Genomic DNA, 15262 nt, shown 5'->3' with positions numbered 1-15262 from the left:
AATCACATTTCCCATTGTTATCTGGGGTCGGGTCGCGGGGGCAGCAGCTCCAGGATGGGACACCAAACTTCCCTTTCCCGAGCCACGTTAACCAGCTCAGACTTGGGGATCCCGAGGCGTTCCCAGGCCAGGTTGGAGATATAATCTAATAGGGAGGCGCCCAGGGGGCATCCTTACCTCACGGATATGTCAAAGAGCCACGCCAGCCACCTCCTGAGGAAACCCATTTTGGCCACTTGTACCCGGGATCTGGTTCTTTCGGTCATGACCCAACCTTTGTGACCATAGGTGAGGGTAGGACCAAAAATTGACCGGTAGCTCGAGAGCTTTGCCTTCTGGCTCAGCTTTCTTTTCATCACAACGGTGTGATAAAGTGAATGTAATACCACCCCTGCTGTGCCGATTCTCCTGCTCCATTGTAACCTCAATCGTGAAGACCCCAAGGTACTTGAACTCCTTCACTTGGGGTAAGGACTCATTCCCCACCTGGAGTAGGCACTCCATTGGTTTTGTGCTGAGAACCATGGCCTCAGATTTAGAGGTGCTGATCCTCATCCCAGGTGCTGGAGGGGTGGGGGAATAGCTGTACTTAATGCAACATAAAGACGGTTGGGTCATGCAAACATGCATGTTTTCATCTGACGACCAGTTTGATAATGGCTATCAGTTTACAGAGAGCAAGATCAGATCAATGGGCCTGCAGTCCCTTCTTTCTAACTGGCATCCTGCTAATAATATCAATGAATGCAGCGGTTTACCACTAAAGCACTGCCATACTGTAAACATACTCTGTTACAAGTGAAAGTCCTGCGTTGAAAATGTCACTTAAGTAAAAGTATGTAAGTATATCATCAGAAAAAAAGTACTTTTAAAGTATTAAAAGTAAAAGTATTCAGTGCAGAAAAATCCTCACATTTTAGAGACTGGAAACGATCTAAACTGTTCTGTCAATCAGCTAAATGTATATTCGGCTAATCATCTCAGCTGGACTTGTAGGCCGTTATATTGTTGGGTAGTTTATTTATAATAAAACATTGTGTTTTATAAACTGCATGTGTTTTTTGTGCAAAACGCTTAACTTGTAGTAAAAGCTGTCAGATGAATGTAGTGGAGTAAAATGTACAATATTGTACGGAGTAGAAAAGAAAAGACTCAAGTAAAGTAGCTCAGATTTGTACCTAAGTACAGTACTTGAGTGAATGTACTTGGTTAGGTTACATTCCACCACTGATTGAATGTATGAAGTAAGGTCATCTGTGAATGAACGGTGTTAACTAATGCTTGTAATAGCCGGAGTATTAGTCCGGTGTTGGTACTCCGTCCAGCAGCTGGCGCTGTCAATACCCACTTTTCAACACCACCAAAGCAGTTGAGAGCAGTCTTGGCCCAAATTCCTTAGTTCAAGCTATTTTTCTAACATCAACGGTTGTCCTCGTCTTTTGCTGAAGCTTATTAAAGCTCAGTTTTGGCATTTTACTATTCCAGAACTTAATTTTCGAGATAACGGCATATAAACAGTTGTCCCGCGATGCGACAGAGGAAGAGGTAACGTTAGTTTGAGCCGCTGGAGTAACGTACCTAGCTACGTAAACAGTCTGGTATCGTTAGCTGCCATGCTAAGCTATCTAAAAACAGCATTTAACGCTAGCCTTCGCTGTTTGTTTGACCTTTAATTTGCCAAATAACAAACATTGCATCATCTTACAGTGCCAAAAGGGTTAGGTTATCAAATGCTAAGCTTTGTCTTTCCTCAAAAGAAGTCCATATGTGAGCCAAGTTAAGTATTAGGTACCGAAAATGTGTCAACAGTCGCGCGACAGTTGGACATTATTAAATAAGGTTAACGTTACTGTGCTGTCAGGAAAGTAACAGTCTGCATACCGGTCTGTTCTAACCTATCTAGCAATTTCTCCACAATGTTTCTACTTTACAGAGTGTACTGACTGCATAAACCCTAATAGAGAGAGACTGGCTGAAGGATGAATCCTGTCGACTGGGATGCTATTCTTCGGACAGTCCAGAAAAATCTGGACCCAATTCGCCAGAATTATGTTGATAACAGCATGGAGAATGCCCCAATAACTAATAACGAGAGGGACACTTACTGCGAATATTCGAGGCACACTTTTGATGCTCCGCAAAGCAGCACGGGATGGGAGGGAGTCAGTCCTCCTCTCTCGCTTAACTTATACATAAAGGACTCAGAAGTCGAGGACCCAGATGGAGCGCCACTTGAACTGGAGGAAGAGGATCCAGAGCTGGCGAGAAAGCGGAAAGAGCTTAGAGAAATAGAGGAGCGGATACTACTTAAGAAAGCTGCCATTGCTCTGAAATCTGTTGAACCTCTTGTGAAGAAGACCACACCTTCAGACTTTTCCTGTAATGAACAATCATCTGCATGCAAAGGTGCAACTCTTAAAGACAGGGTGAATGTCATTTTGCAGCAGCGACATCCTGCCGGCTTCCTGTCAAAGGTGAGTGATCGATTGATGGATCAGATTTTTGTTAATCAATTGGCAGGCAGCTTGCAAAGGCCCACTGCTTTCCAGATATACTGTTTACCAGGGCTGCACAATTAATCACAATGTTATTGTAATCGCAATATGGACTAGTGCAATATCCAAATCTCAGAGGGGGGAGCAATATTTGTTAAAGGCCAAATATGTGTCAAACCATTCTGAATTAAATATTGTGGTGCTGCAGAGACGTCCCAGCTAAAGAAATTGTATCCTACAGACTAGAGAAAAAAAATCTTTGTTTGGTACAGTTCCTTGCTTAAAAACATACTTTTTAAATATTTATCAATGTAAATGTAGTCTATATCGATGATGTTCCGCTTCTGGGATTGTTCAGGTGCCGCTGGAAATTTTGCCAGTAGTCCTTTCGAATGCCTTTGTGTTGGCAATCTTAACTCTTGTGGATTTGTGAGGACTATGGTTAACTACGCCTCAGATCTCTGCAGGGTAAATCTAGACAGCTAACTAGACTATCTGTCCAATCTGAGTTTTCTGGTGCACGACTAAAATTACCTTTGAACGTACATGTTCCACCAAAACAAGTTCCTACCTGAGGCTATTTTGCAGAGGCGCCGTCATTGTGTCTGGGGCTTAGCGTCGCCCATGATGATTGTGATTGGTTTAAAGAAATGCCAATAAACCAGAGCACGTTTTTCTCCCATTCCGGAATGCTGTTTGGACTTGCCTGAACCTCCTCTGCAGCGCCGTGGAGGAAGGTCTGGCAATGCGAGACTAACGTAAATTAGAATAATGATATAAAAATTATCATTACCTCCAATATTGTGAATCATATCGCAATCGCAATAGCAGTTAAAATAATCGCAATTGGATATTTTCCTCATATCGTGCAGCTCTAGTGTTTATGCATTGCCTCCTTGTTTTTCAGGTGTGGTCTCCCAGAGAGAGAATGAGCTCATCCAGGCTGAGCAGAGATGGTCTGCTGCAGGATCACCATCCCCTGAAGCTCAGAGTGAAAGCACTCATGAAGCACAGATGTAGTGATCCCTGTGTTTTGCCAGCAAGCAGAGAGGTTTGTAGTATATTTTTTTTGCCACCTACTTTGTAGAAAATAGCCATCACATTCACACTATATTAATATTTTTCATTATTAATGATCACATTAATACAACTAAAAATAAATTTATAAAATAAATAAATAAAAACATAAATAAGAGACACAAAATCCCATATGCAATTAGTATTATGTCTCATCAAATACCTATCCACTAGGATTGCAACGGGTCACCAAATTATCGGATCGGATCGTTGTTTTAAGTCTCGGATCAGATACATTTTCAGATCAGCACTAAAAACACGTCTATTTTCGTAGCAGCAGAGCAGGTGTTTAAGTGGCACCGAAATCCGCGTTGCTATATATATATATATATATATATATATATGCATGCCATATTAGTACCGGATTTTAACATGCGCCATTCACGTGAACATAAAATTGCATTGCCTGTTTCTTTTCACGGCAACCTTCCATATAGATTTTTCAGCCTACTTTAAGTGACGGTATCGTGGTTAAACTTTACAATTGATCTGTACGGACCACAGATCAACTATGGTCCGTTACTACTATCCACCCATTAAAGTACAGGAGGTGGGTGGGTGTGGGGGTGGTTCACCCCAAAATGTATTTTTAATCGTCTCTGATCGATTTATTTTCCGTCCCCGTGGCACCCTTAACTTAAAGCCCTGATATCGTTATCAGACTCTCAAATATTCATATTGGTGTTGGCCTCAAAAATCCAAATCTGATACCAGTCTCTTACATATCTTTTGCTATGTTTTTAACAGGAGTATACTACTATCCCTGTGTGGATATGATTGCTGTCACTGTTGTATTGTCTGGCTCAGGTTAAACCTTTTGTGAAACATGACCAAACACAAACAATAAGTGCTACAGAACTTTTTTTTACCATCCAGTTTGACAGTCTGTCATAACTGAAAAAGAACATAAATAAACTCCATCGGATCGGTGCATAAACTCCAGTACTTTCCGATACCAGCATTTTAGGCGGTAACGGAGGCTTTTCCGATAATGGTATCGGCATCGGAACATCTCTAGTAGCAATGAAGTGAATGTAAATGAAGTGGATAGAAAAAGGCTGTCAGGAGTCGATGCTTGTCTTCTGACAGTCATTTTGTCTATTGGTACTCCCAAGTCAAGAAAGTAGCAAGTATGAAAAAACTTGTCCGGTTGCAATAAGTTCTTGATATTACAAATTTGTGTTTTTAACAACAAGCAATGTGTCGGTTTATCTGCCCCTTTCCCAGGCCACGGACGTCCCACCGCCTCCTCCCAGCCGAAGCGATACTTCCCCAGCCGAGCAACAGAACGGCGTCAACGAGGGTTTCCAGCTCTTCCTTAGCGTGCTTAACAAAGGCGTGGATTTCGACTTCCTCAACAGGATCGTCACCAATGACAGTGAGGACCTTCCTTTAGGCGAGGAGCTCCTGAACATTCACCCCGCTGCTGCGGAGAACAAGTCCGACCCACCCTTCGAGAGCGAGCGGTTGAATAGTGGAGTGTCGCTGCCAGGCCACAGTCGGACCGACAGCGGAGAGAGGAAGACTGACCCACCCAGTCAAGAGAGATCCCTCAATGAGACCCTACCTGATGGTGGAGAGAAGGAGGACGACAGAGGAGAAGCAAATAGTCGATCCAGGTCTCCCTCGGCAGGGAAAAACAAGAAGAGCGAAGAAGAAAAACCAAAGGTGGATGAGCAGAGTGCACAGCTCCAGAACATTCTTAAAACCCTGGGGCTGAGCCTGGAAGTGGAAGAGATGAGCAAACTAGCAGACCGGACTCAGGAGAGGCTGTATGGTAAGAAGCATGGAGACAGAAGGGCTGACCGCAGAGGGGAGCAGGAGAGTCAGCGGAGGGGCTCCCAAAGGCATTACAGTCACTCCTCCTCTTCTTCCTCCTCTTCCAGGTCCACTAGGCCTAGAAGCTTTAGTCCCAGCCCCTCTCGCCGTCGGTGCTCCCACAGCAAAGACTCCCAGCGAAGGTCTGAACATAGCCACTCGAGAGAAAAAAGCAGAGACGGACCAACACGCCAAGACCATAACCGGGACAGAAGAGAAGCACAGAGGTGCAGGGACGGAGACCGAGACAGGAAATGCCTCAAAGAAATCTCTACTTATCAACATCCATATCCACCAAACCCAACGTATCCCCAGCCCCACCCTAGTGCTTTTTCTGAATTTTCAGCCTACGGTTTGTCCCAGGACTCGGAGCACACTGCTTACCACAGCGGCACTTACAGTGCTGCTACAGACTTTTACTGGACACATACTCAGGATGCCATTCCTCGCTCACTTTATCCCAGCAAGGGTCCTTATCCACAAAACACCTACTGTCCCTTTCCTGGCTCCGTCGTGGCACCTAACGTGGTTTACCCTCGTCGCAGATCTCTCGAAGACATGAACTGGTTTGTGAATCCTGACCTGTCTCAGAGCGAAGGCCAAAGTGGATCTGTTTCTGGCCTTCGCTGTCTGCAGGTAGTCAAGACTAAGACCACCGAGAGCAATTTAAAGCAACTCACATCAGGCAAAATGCGAAGGGGGACCGCAGAATCTAAGTTGAAGAGCAGACGTAAACGCTGGGCAAGGAAAAAACAGCTTCGAAAAATTGCAAAAATTGCAGCAAAACAAGAGAAACAGAGTGCAAATTCGGTGGAGGTGGAGAAGGCTCTACAGCTCAATGAAGATGACTCGGAAGCAGAGCTGTCAGAAGAAGAAAAACAGCCGCCAACAGAGACGGAAATAAAGGCGAACCTGAGGAAAACGGTTGGTTCCATCTCATTTTAGGAGGTTAGGTTAGGGAGGTTTTGTCCCATTAGTTCGTATGATTGTTAGCAGGATATATCAAATATATATTAAAGATGGATTTCAATATAATTTGCTGAAAGTTGGGCCATGAGCTAAGCATCAAGTGAAACAATTAATTTGTGGATCAAGTCCCAATCAATGTAGACAAAAAATTGTAAACTAAAAGATATTTACATTTATGTCAAATTCATGTCAATGGTTGTTGCCAGTGTTACATGCATATGTATTTTTGGTTTCTATTAGTTACAGTAAGCCATTGGCATCATATTATTGCATTCATAACCTAAATAACTGTTGATTAATCGTTACAATTTATCATGCAAAAATGCAGAAATATGGAGATATCCTTTTTTCTGTTTTATGTCATATTAAATATGAATATCTTTTGGACAAACGGCATTTAAAGTCATCACCTCAGACTTTGACAAAACTGGGATGGCCTTTTTTTTTTTTTTTTACTGTTTTCTGACAATCTAGAAAGTAATCAGCAGATGAATAGATAATGAAAATCATTCTTGGTTGCAGCCCTACTATACACAAAAGAGTTCTGCATTTCACATCTTTACGTTCATATTTCAAATTGCAGCTGTCAGAAAATTACAGCAGCACATGATCATATTTTCAAAGTTGCTTCTGAAAGTGTACAACAGTGATATCTTCTTGCTGAAAGTCAGTGAAGTTGTGTAAAGAACTCGTTGACTCTAAATGTTTTTTTAGTCTTAAGAATGATTCTGAGATGCTTGATAAATACAGATCCAGGAATCGTTAGGATTTCTCAACATTTTCAGACAGGGACTTTTTTAAGCATTATTAATATTTCCTCACAGGTGTACCTATAGGGGGGTGTGTACGCACCTACATAGTTGAATTTTTTGTACTCATTTATCCTGTGATTGTATATCACCATTTTTGTTTTGAAGTGGAAGTCACCCCTGCTACAGAAGAAATGTCACAATAATTTCTATATTTCTTTTATTTCAAGCTTGAATTATTTAACCAGAAGGTGAAGCAAAAAGTGCCACAGCCAGCCATCTTCCTGACCCCTCAGATTGATTAAAGTAAGTAAACTAAAGTGTGAGAACACTGACTTGTGTGTGTGTGTGTGTGTGTGTGTGTGTGTGTGTGTGTGTGTGTGTGTGTGTGTGTGTGTGTGTGTGTGTGTGTGTGTGTGTGTGTGTGTGTGTGTGTGTGTGTGTTTTCATTAAAGAATTGAAAGCTTGATAAATGTTCCCACTCATTTTTAGGCACTCATCAAATGAAATGTTATCTAATTTTCTACTCCAATAATTTACCAGTACCCATATATGATGATATATGTATTATGTTTAGTTATATTATGCTCCATTTTAGGGGTGAAACACACTTAACAAAACATAAACTGATTTCTCTGACATTAGTTATTTATTTAGTAGTATCGTTACTCATTACTGTTGTGAATTCCTCACACTACGGAGACTGTGTAGGTTACAGCGTGTGTAGTTACGGCTACGTTAGTTAAGTACGAGAATTACGCTACTTAATTTACGAAAGAAATCCCAGAGATTGCGTCGTGTTTCTTTTCATTACGGTTGCCTTTCAGAAGTCAGAGACGATGTAAGTTTGTACTCTTTCTATTTAGCTATTGTTGCAGCAGAGTAATCTATTCCTGAGTTGTTTGAGTCTGCAGTGAGTCCTAGTGCAGCACATTAATGGCATATTTCAAGAGAATTGTTCAAATTGGTATACAAGCATGACATTTTCCACAGATACTCTCTAAGGGTCACTTTTTGGGAAAAAGGCATTGGCCGTCCAAATATTTAATATGGTGGCCATTTTTCAAGATGGCCGCTATTTCTGTCAAATGCTCATTACGTCAATCGTTCAAACAGTGATGTAGACATAACATTTTGTGAAAATACTCTCAAGAATGTCTTTTTGGAAAACCGTGCTTGTCCCTCAAAAATTTCAAGATGGCAACCATTTTTCAAGATGGCCGCCATTTCTCTTGAATCCTTACATCAATTTTTCAAACGATGATGCTATCATCAAATTTGGTATAAATATTCTTCAACGAACATTCTCATGGAAAAAGGCTTGTGCCACTCAAAAATTCAAGATGGCGACCATTTTCAAGCTGGCCACCATTTCTGTCAGAGCTCAATTTAATATGTTAAGGAAGGTTTTGTTTAATAGAGTGAACGTCATTACACAACCAGGGCATACTGGTGACTTCACTGCTGTGGAACTCAGCATGGGGTTCAGTGTCAGCTGATCTAGTTTTACTTGCACTATAGTTCTTGACTAGTAGTAATAGTATAGCTAAGTTTAGTGTCCCAAATGTTGTGATGTGAAGCTGATCTAGTTTATCTGGATGTTTGACCCTGTGATGTGAAGCTGATCTAGTTTATCTGGATGTTTGACCCTGTGATGTGAAGCTGATCTAGTTTATCTGGATGTTTGACCCTGTGATGTGAAGCTGATCTAGTTTATCTGGATGTTTGACCCTGTGATGTGAAGCTGATCTAGTTTATCTGGATGTTTGACCCTGTGATGTGAAGCTGATCTAGTTTATCTGGATGTTTGACCCTGTGATGTGAAGCTGATCTAGTTTATCTGGATGTTTGACCCTGTGATGTGAAGCTGATCTAGTTTATCTGGATGTTGCTAGCTTGCTAACTTTCCTGTACATCACACGTTACTAGCTAGTGTGTGTGATACGTTTTTTGGGGCTTTAATCGTTACTGTGCTGGAGGGGATGTTCATTTTACTTGCAAAGATAATGATAATTGTACATTTTATTTCAGTATTTGTTAATATTTATTTTTAATATAATATATATTTAATATTTGTTAATTCCTTTGGCCCTATGCTAAACATTTGAAATAATCTAAACAATATGATATTCAAACGTTTGACTGCTTTCTTTAATAACTAAATAACACAATACTTGTACTTTTACTTTCAGTACTTGAGTAGTAGATTTTAAAATAAACTACTTGTAATAATTATAAAAAATGTTGAATACTTTAGTACTTTTACTTAAGTGTTGTGCTTAAAGAGCACTTCTACTCAAGTCACTTTTTTGATAGAGCACTTGTACTTTTACTCAAGTATCTTTCTAGTACTTTATACACTTCTGCTCATAACATGGTTGAAGGGGGTTTTGTCCATTTTTATTTTATTTTTTAAATATTCATTTATGAGAATCATTTATCGTCCATTATAAATACCGATAGTTTGGAAAATTAAAAATAATTTCGGCCAATAATATCGGACCGCCGATATATCGGTCGGGCTCCAGTTGTCACAAAGCTAAATATGTGTTAGCTGGCTCTCGCAGGATTGTTGTTTTGGAAAAATAAGGTATGGTAGCGGATGTTTAATTTGTGCAACGGCAATAACTCAATGGTTGGCGCACAGAAAATGGCCGTGTAGTGTACGAAAGTGTTTTTTATATAGAACTCCCCGATACAGCAGGTAGGGAGTAGTGAACGAGTGAATGATTCCGGACACAGCCAATGTCTGAAATGGATAGTGTCTTTTAGGGCTGGATCTGAATATTTGAATATTCGTTCGATGGGAAGGTAAGCAGGCCTGTTAGATTTTCAATTTGGGGATTTGAATTTCTTTTTATTATTTTTTTTTATGTGCATTCAGGCTGAAATTCACTGTGGTGTTTTGTAGGGATTAAGCTGCTAGCTCATCCGTATTTTCCACAAGAAGCATTCATTTACACACACTGCGTCGGTCGTACTGTTAAGCGGTGGCTATCAGAAAATGTAAACACTACTGTATGAGGGTTAAAATACGAAACACATGCACTGAACTGACCAGGATTTTGTGTCCTGCAACAACAAAGCAGTCGCTTCAACTCTCGCATCGTCTTTTTTCGTTCTCTCATTTTCTGTGAAATAAAGCTGCCTTCAGGTGCGGTTGGTTTACCCCGCCTCGCCCCAAGCTTTGAATATTCACTGTTGAAAAGCACCGAAACTTCGAAGCTCAAAAAATGGTATTTGGTACAGCCCTAAAGTCTTCATAAGCTGCATGATGATTTAAATGGAAATTTGTTCAGCAGCATTGAGTAACTGTTGTTTGGTCTTGTGTGGTTATAATTTTTTTCTCCTTTTTCCTTAGATCTGAGGAGTGTTGCGACTGATACTTTGAACCTGCTGTGAGCCCCGACAGACCATTTGGTCCTTATCGTGTTCAACATTCATTCATTCAACAATTTAGTATTTGAGTCACATTTTCAGATTTTTACTGAATCATCCTCGAACTGGAACTAGAAGTGAATTAAATCTTCCTTAAAATAATATTTTTGTGTCATTAAAGTTGCTATATGTAACTTTCAGTTTGTGTTGATTCTAGCGGCCGCTTTGGACAACAGCGGTGGTGTTTTTACCTCTCCTGCTGTCGAAAAGGTCTTTTCTCTGTGAGGATTTATTGCCCACAGTAAATTACTGAGTTAGAATTACCAGTAGGTCAGAAAACCATTCATTTACAAGAGAGAAAAGAGAATATGTTACAGATTCATCATTGCATTTCAAGTGTTGCATACTTAGCCTAGATGTATCGTGAGCTAAACCAGTTAACATTATCACTGTCACTGAATCAGGAGCCAAAGCATTAAAGTGATGGTTCGGAGTAATTTCACCCTAGGGTCCTTTGCACCATGACCTCGAGCCAAACACCCCCTGTTGTCTTCTGCTCTGTGCTGCTGCTGCTGCTGTTACTACCGGGCAGTAAGAGTGCTTAGGGCTGTCTACAAATTACAACACCGAAAAGAGATGCAACAAAAATATTTATTAATTTAATGATTAAATAAGGTATTGTCTCCAAACTTACCTCAATTATAACTTGTCTCCTGCTAGTTATACTACAGCACTTTTAAAAAAAAAAAAAAAAAAAAAAAAATTAAATTAATATTTTTGTTGTATCTCTTTTCGGTGTTGTAATTTGTAGACGGCCCTAAGCACTTGTCTTACTGCCAGCAGCAGCAACAACAACAACAGCAGAGAGCAGAAGCCAACAGGCAAGTGTTATTTACAGTGGTGTGAAAAAGTGTTTGCCCCCTTCCTCATTTCCTGTTCCTTTGCATGTTTGTCACACTTAAGTGTTTCGGAACATCAAACCAATTTAAACAATAGTCAAGGACAACACAAGTAAACACAAAATGCAATTTGTAAATGAAGGTGTTTATCATTAAAGGAGAAAAAAAATCCAAACCATCATGGCCCTGTGTGAAAAAGTGATTGCCCCCTAAACCTAATAACTGGTTGGGCCACCCTTAGCAGCAACAACTGCAACCAAGCGTTTGCGATAACGTGCAATGAGGCTTTTACAGCGTCCTGGAGGAATTTTGGCCCACTCATCTTTGCAGAATTGTCCTAATTCAGTTACATTAGAGGGTTTTCGAGCATGAACGGCCTTTTTAAGGTCATACCACAACATCTCAATAGGATTCAGGTCAGGACTTTGGCTAGGCCACTCCAAAGTCTTCATTTTGTTTTTCTTCAGCCATTCGGTGGTGGACTTGCTGGTGTGTTTAGGATCATTGTCCTGCTGCAGAACCCAAGTTCGTTTCAGCTTGAGTACACGAACAGATGGTCGGACATTCTCCTTCAGGATCTCTTGGTAGACAGCAGAATTCATAGTTCCTTTTATCACGGCAAGTCTTCCAGGTCCTGAAGCAGCAAAACAGCCCCAGACCATCACACTGCCACCACCATATTTTACAGTTGGTATAATGTTCTTTTTATGAAATGCAGTGTTCCTTCTACGCCAGATATACTTGGACACACACCTTCCAAAGAGTTCCACTTTTGTCTCATCGGTCCACAGAATGTTGTCCCAAAAGTCTTGGGGATCATCAAGATGTGTTCTGGAGAAATTGAGACGAGCTTTGATGTTCTTTTTGCTCAGCAGTGGTTTCTCCTTGGAACTCTGCCATGCAGGCCATTTTTGCCCAGTCTTTTCCTGATGGTGGAGGCATGAACGCTGACCTTAACTGAGGCAAGTGAGGCCTGCAGTTCTTTGGACGTTGTTGTGGGGTCTTTTGTGACCTCTTGGATGAGTCGTCGCTGCGCTCTTGGGGTAATTTTGGGCGGCCGGCCACTCCTGGGAAGGTTCACCACTGTTCCATGTCTTCGCCATTTGTGGATAATGGCTCTCACTGTGGTTCGCTGGATTCCCAAAGCTTTGGAAATGGCTTTATAACCCTTTCCAGACTGATAGATCTCAATTACTTTCTTTCTCAATTGTTCCTGAATTTCTTTGGGTCTCGGCATGATGTGTAGCTTTTAAGGATCTTCTGGTGGACCTTACTGTGTCAAGCAGCTCCTATTTAAGTGATGCCTTGATTGTGAACAGGTGTGGCAATAATCAGGCCTGGGTGTGGCTAGAGAAATTGAACTCAGGTGTGGACAACCACAGTTATAGTATGTTTTAACAAGGGGGGCAATCACTTTTTCACACAGGGCCATGATGGTTTGGATTTTTTTTCTCCTTTAATAATAAACACCTTCATTTACAAATTGCATTTTGTGTTTACTTGTGTTGTCCTTGACTTTTGTTTAAATTGGTTTGATGTTCCGAAACACTTAAGTGTGACACACATGCAAAGGAACAGGAAATGAGGAAGGGGGCAAACACTTTTTCACACCACTGTACATAAACTTCTGGTAGCCTTAACTACAGCAGATAACTTCTAAAATAAAATTAGGCTTATATAAAGAAATCTCCTGCTACCTTTTACCTGGCTGGATACTCACTAATGCAGGCTTTTCTGGTGTTACTCTGAAATCTGTGAAAAACTATATAAAAACAGCGTTCTTTTCACTCTTAAACTCTTTTCCTGTTACAGGTCATCATCGGATGGAGAAATACACAATTTCAGAAACATTTAAAAGTTACATATAGTCACTTTAATTGCCAGTCTGTGTTAGGACCGGTTTTACCCATTTCAGCACTACATTTCTATGAATATCACTACTTTGTAACTCTCTTTCTATACTGCCGTTTTTCTCTTGGTGCTGTATGAATTTGATTAAAAAAAATATGTTTTGCAGGCTCTGTTGTATTTTGTAATATATATTTATATCATGTTCTCAGGAACACCTTAAGGAACTTGTTTGAAATTTGGCACAAAACAGCCACTTGGACTCAAGGATAAACTGATTAGATTTTGGTGGTCAGAAGTTCAAAATTGACTGAAACTGTTTTCTACCACAATCCGCTTTATTGGCTAAGCATGTGAACACATACAAGGAATGTATCTGTGTTTGTTTCTCCCAATGAACTAACGCACTGATGGAAATGAAGCAGAACAAGAACAACAAAGCTTAAAGTTGAGTCAACGCGGCTCAGTGGTTAGCACTGCTGCGTCACAGCAAATAGGCCCTGCAGAGTTCGATCCCTGGTCCAGGCCTTTCTGTGTAGAGTTATCATTTTCTCCCCGTTTTGTTAAAATTTGTTTATTAGGATAAACCCCTTGAGATGGATCATCTTGTTTTCGAGGGGGTCCCAACATATAACACAATAATTACATAACAGAGAAGTATAAAATCTAAACAAAGCAAAAAACAAACACCACCTGCATATGTTCATTAATACATTACACCAGAAACAAAATTGTAGACCTGCACCAGGCTGGGAAGACTGAATCTCCAATAGGTAAGCAGCTTGGTGTGAAGAAATCAACTGAGGGAGCAATTATTAGGAAATGGAAGACATACAAGACCACTGATAATCTCCCTCGATCTGGGGCTCTACGCAAGATGTCACCCTGTGGGGTCAAAATGATCACAAGAACGGTGAGCAAAAATCCCAGAACCACACGGGGGGACCTAGTGAATGACCTGAAGAGAGCTGGGACGAAAGTAACAAAGGCTACCATCAGTAACACTATGCCGCCAGGGACTCAAATCCTGCAGTGCCAGACGTGTCCCCCCTGCTTAAGCGAGTACATGTCCAGGCCCATCTGAAGTTTGCCAGAGAGCATTTGGATGATCCAGAAGAGGATTGGGAGAATGTCATATGGTCAGATGAAACCAAAAGAGAACTTTTTTGGTAAAAACTCAACTTGTGTTTGGAGGAGAAACAATGCTGAGTTGCATCCAAAGAACACCATACCTACTGTGAAGCATGGGGGTGGAAACATCATGCTTTGGGGCTGTTTTTCTGCAAAGGGACCAGGACGACTGATCCGTGTAAAGGAAAGAATGAATGGGGCCTTGTATCGTGAGATTTTGAGTGAAAACCTACCATCAGCAAGGGCATTGAAGATGAAACGTGGCTGGTTCTTTCAGCATGACAATACTCCCAAACACACCACCCGGGCAACGAAGGAGTGGCTTCGTAAGAAGCATTTCAAGGTCTTGGAGTGGCCTAGCCAGTCTCCAGATCTCAACCCCGTAGAAAATCTTTGGAGGGAGTTGAAAGTCTGTGTTGCCCAGCGACAGCCCCAAAACATCACTGCTCTAGAGGAGATCTGCATGGAGGAATGGGCCAAAATACCAGCAACAGTGTGTGAAAACGTTTGACCTCTGTCATTGCTAACAAAGGGTATATAACAAAGTATTGAGATGAACTTCTGTTATTTACCAAATACTTATTTTCCACCATAATTTGCAAATAAATTAATTAAAAATCCTACAAATGATTTTCTGGATTTTTTATTTTTTTTTCTCATTTTGTCTCTCATAGTTAGAAGTGTACCTATGATGAAAATTACAGGCCTCTCTCATCTTTTTTATGTGGGAGAACTTGCACAATTGATGGCTGACTAAATACTTTTTTGCCCCACTGTAAATATACACTGGAATATTTCCGTAAGGGCCTTTTACATACAATACGATACAATACAACTTTATTGTCAGCCAAAGGCCGAAATTCTTTGTACATCCCTGTGTAGCTCGTTTAAAAATGAG

The 15262-nt window shown here is 40.9% G+C and overlaps 1 protein-coding gene across 1 annotated transcript; it reads left to right on the top strand.

Annotated features, from left to right (window-relative positions):
- Positions 1–1283: 1283 nt before the first annotated feature.
- On the top strand, positions 1284–11032 carry LOC114547288 (uncharacterized). The gene is made up of 6 exons (XM_028566574.1): positions 1284–1545; positions 1934–2474; positions 3403–3546; positions 4800–6314; positions 7339–7414; positions 10470–11032. Exons 2-5 carry the CDS (start codon positions 1980–1982, stop codon positions 7411–7413), a joined length of 2229 nt encoding a protein of 742 aa, XP_028422375.1. The 5' UTR covers positions 1284–1545; positions 1934–1979; the 3' UTR covers position 7414; positions 10470–11032.
- The last annotated feature ends 4230 nt before the right edge of the window (positions 11033–15262 follow it).

Source organism: Perca flavescens, chromosome 2, assembly GCF_004354835.1.
Source record: "Perca flavescens isolate YP-PL-M2 chromosome 2, PFLA_1.0, whole genome shotgun sequence".
Taxonomy (NCBI): Eukaryota; Metazoa; Chordata; class Actinopteri; order Perciformes; family Percidae; genus Perca; species Perca flavescens.
The sequence above is the reverse complement of the archived record's forward strand: the minus strand, read 5'-3'. Positions and strand labels throughout refer to the sequence as shown.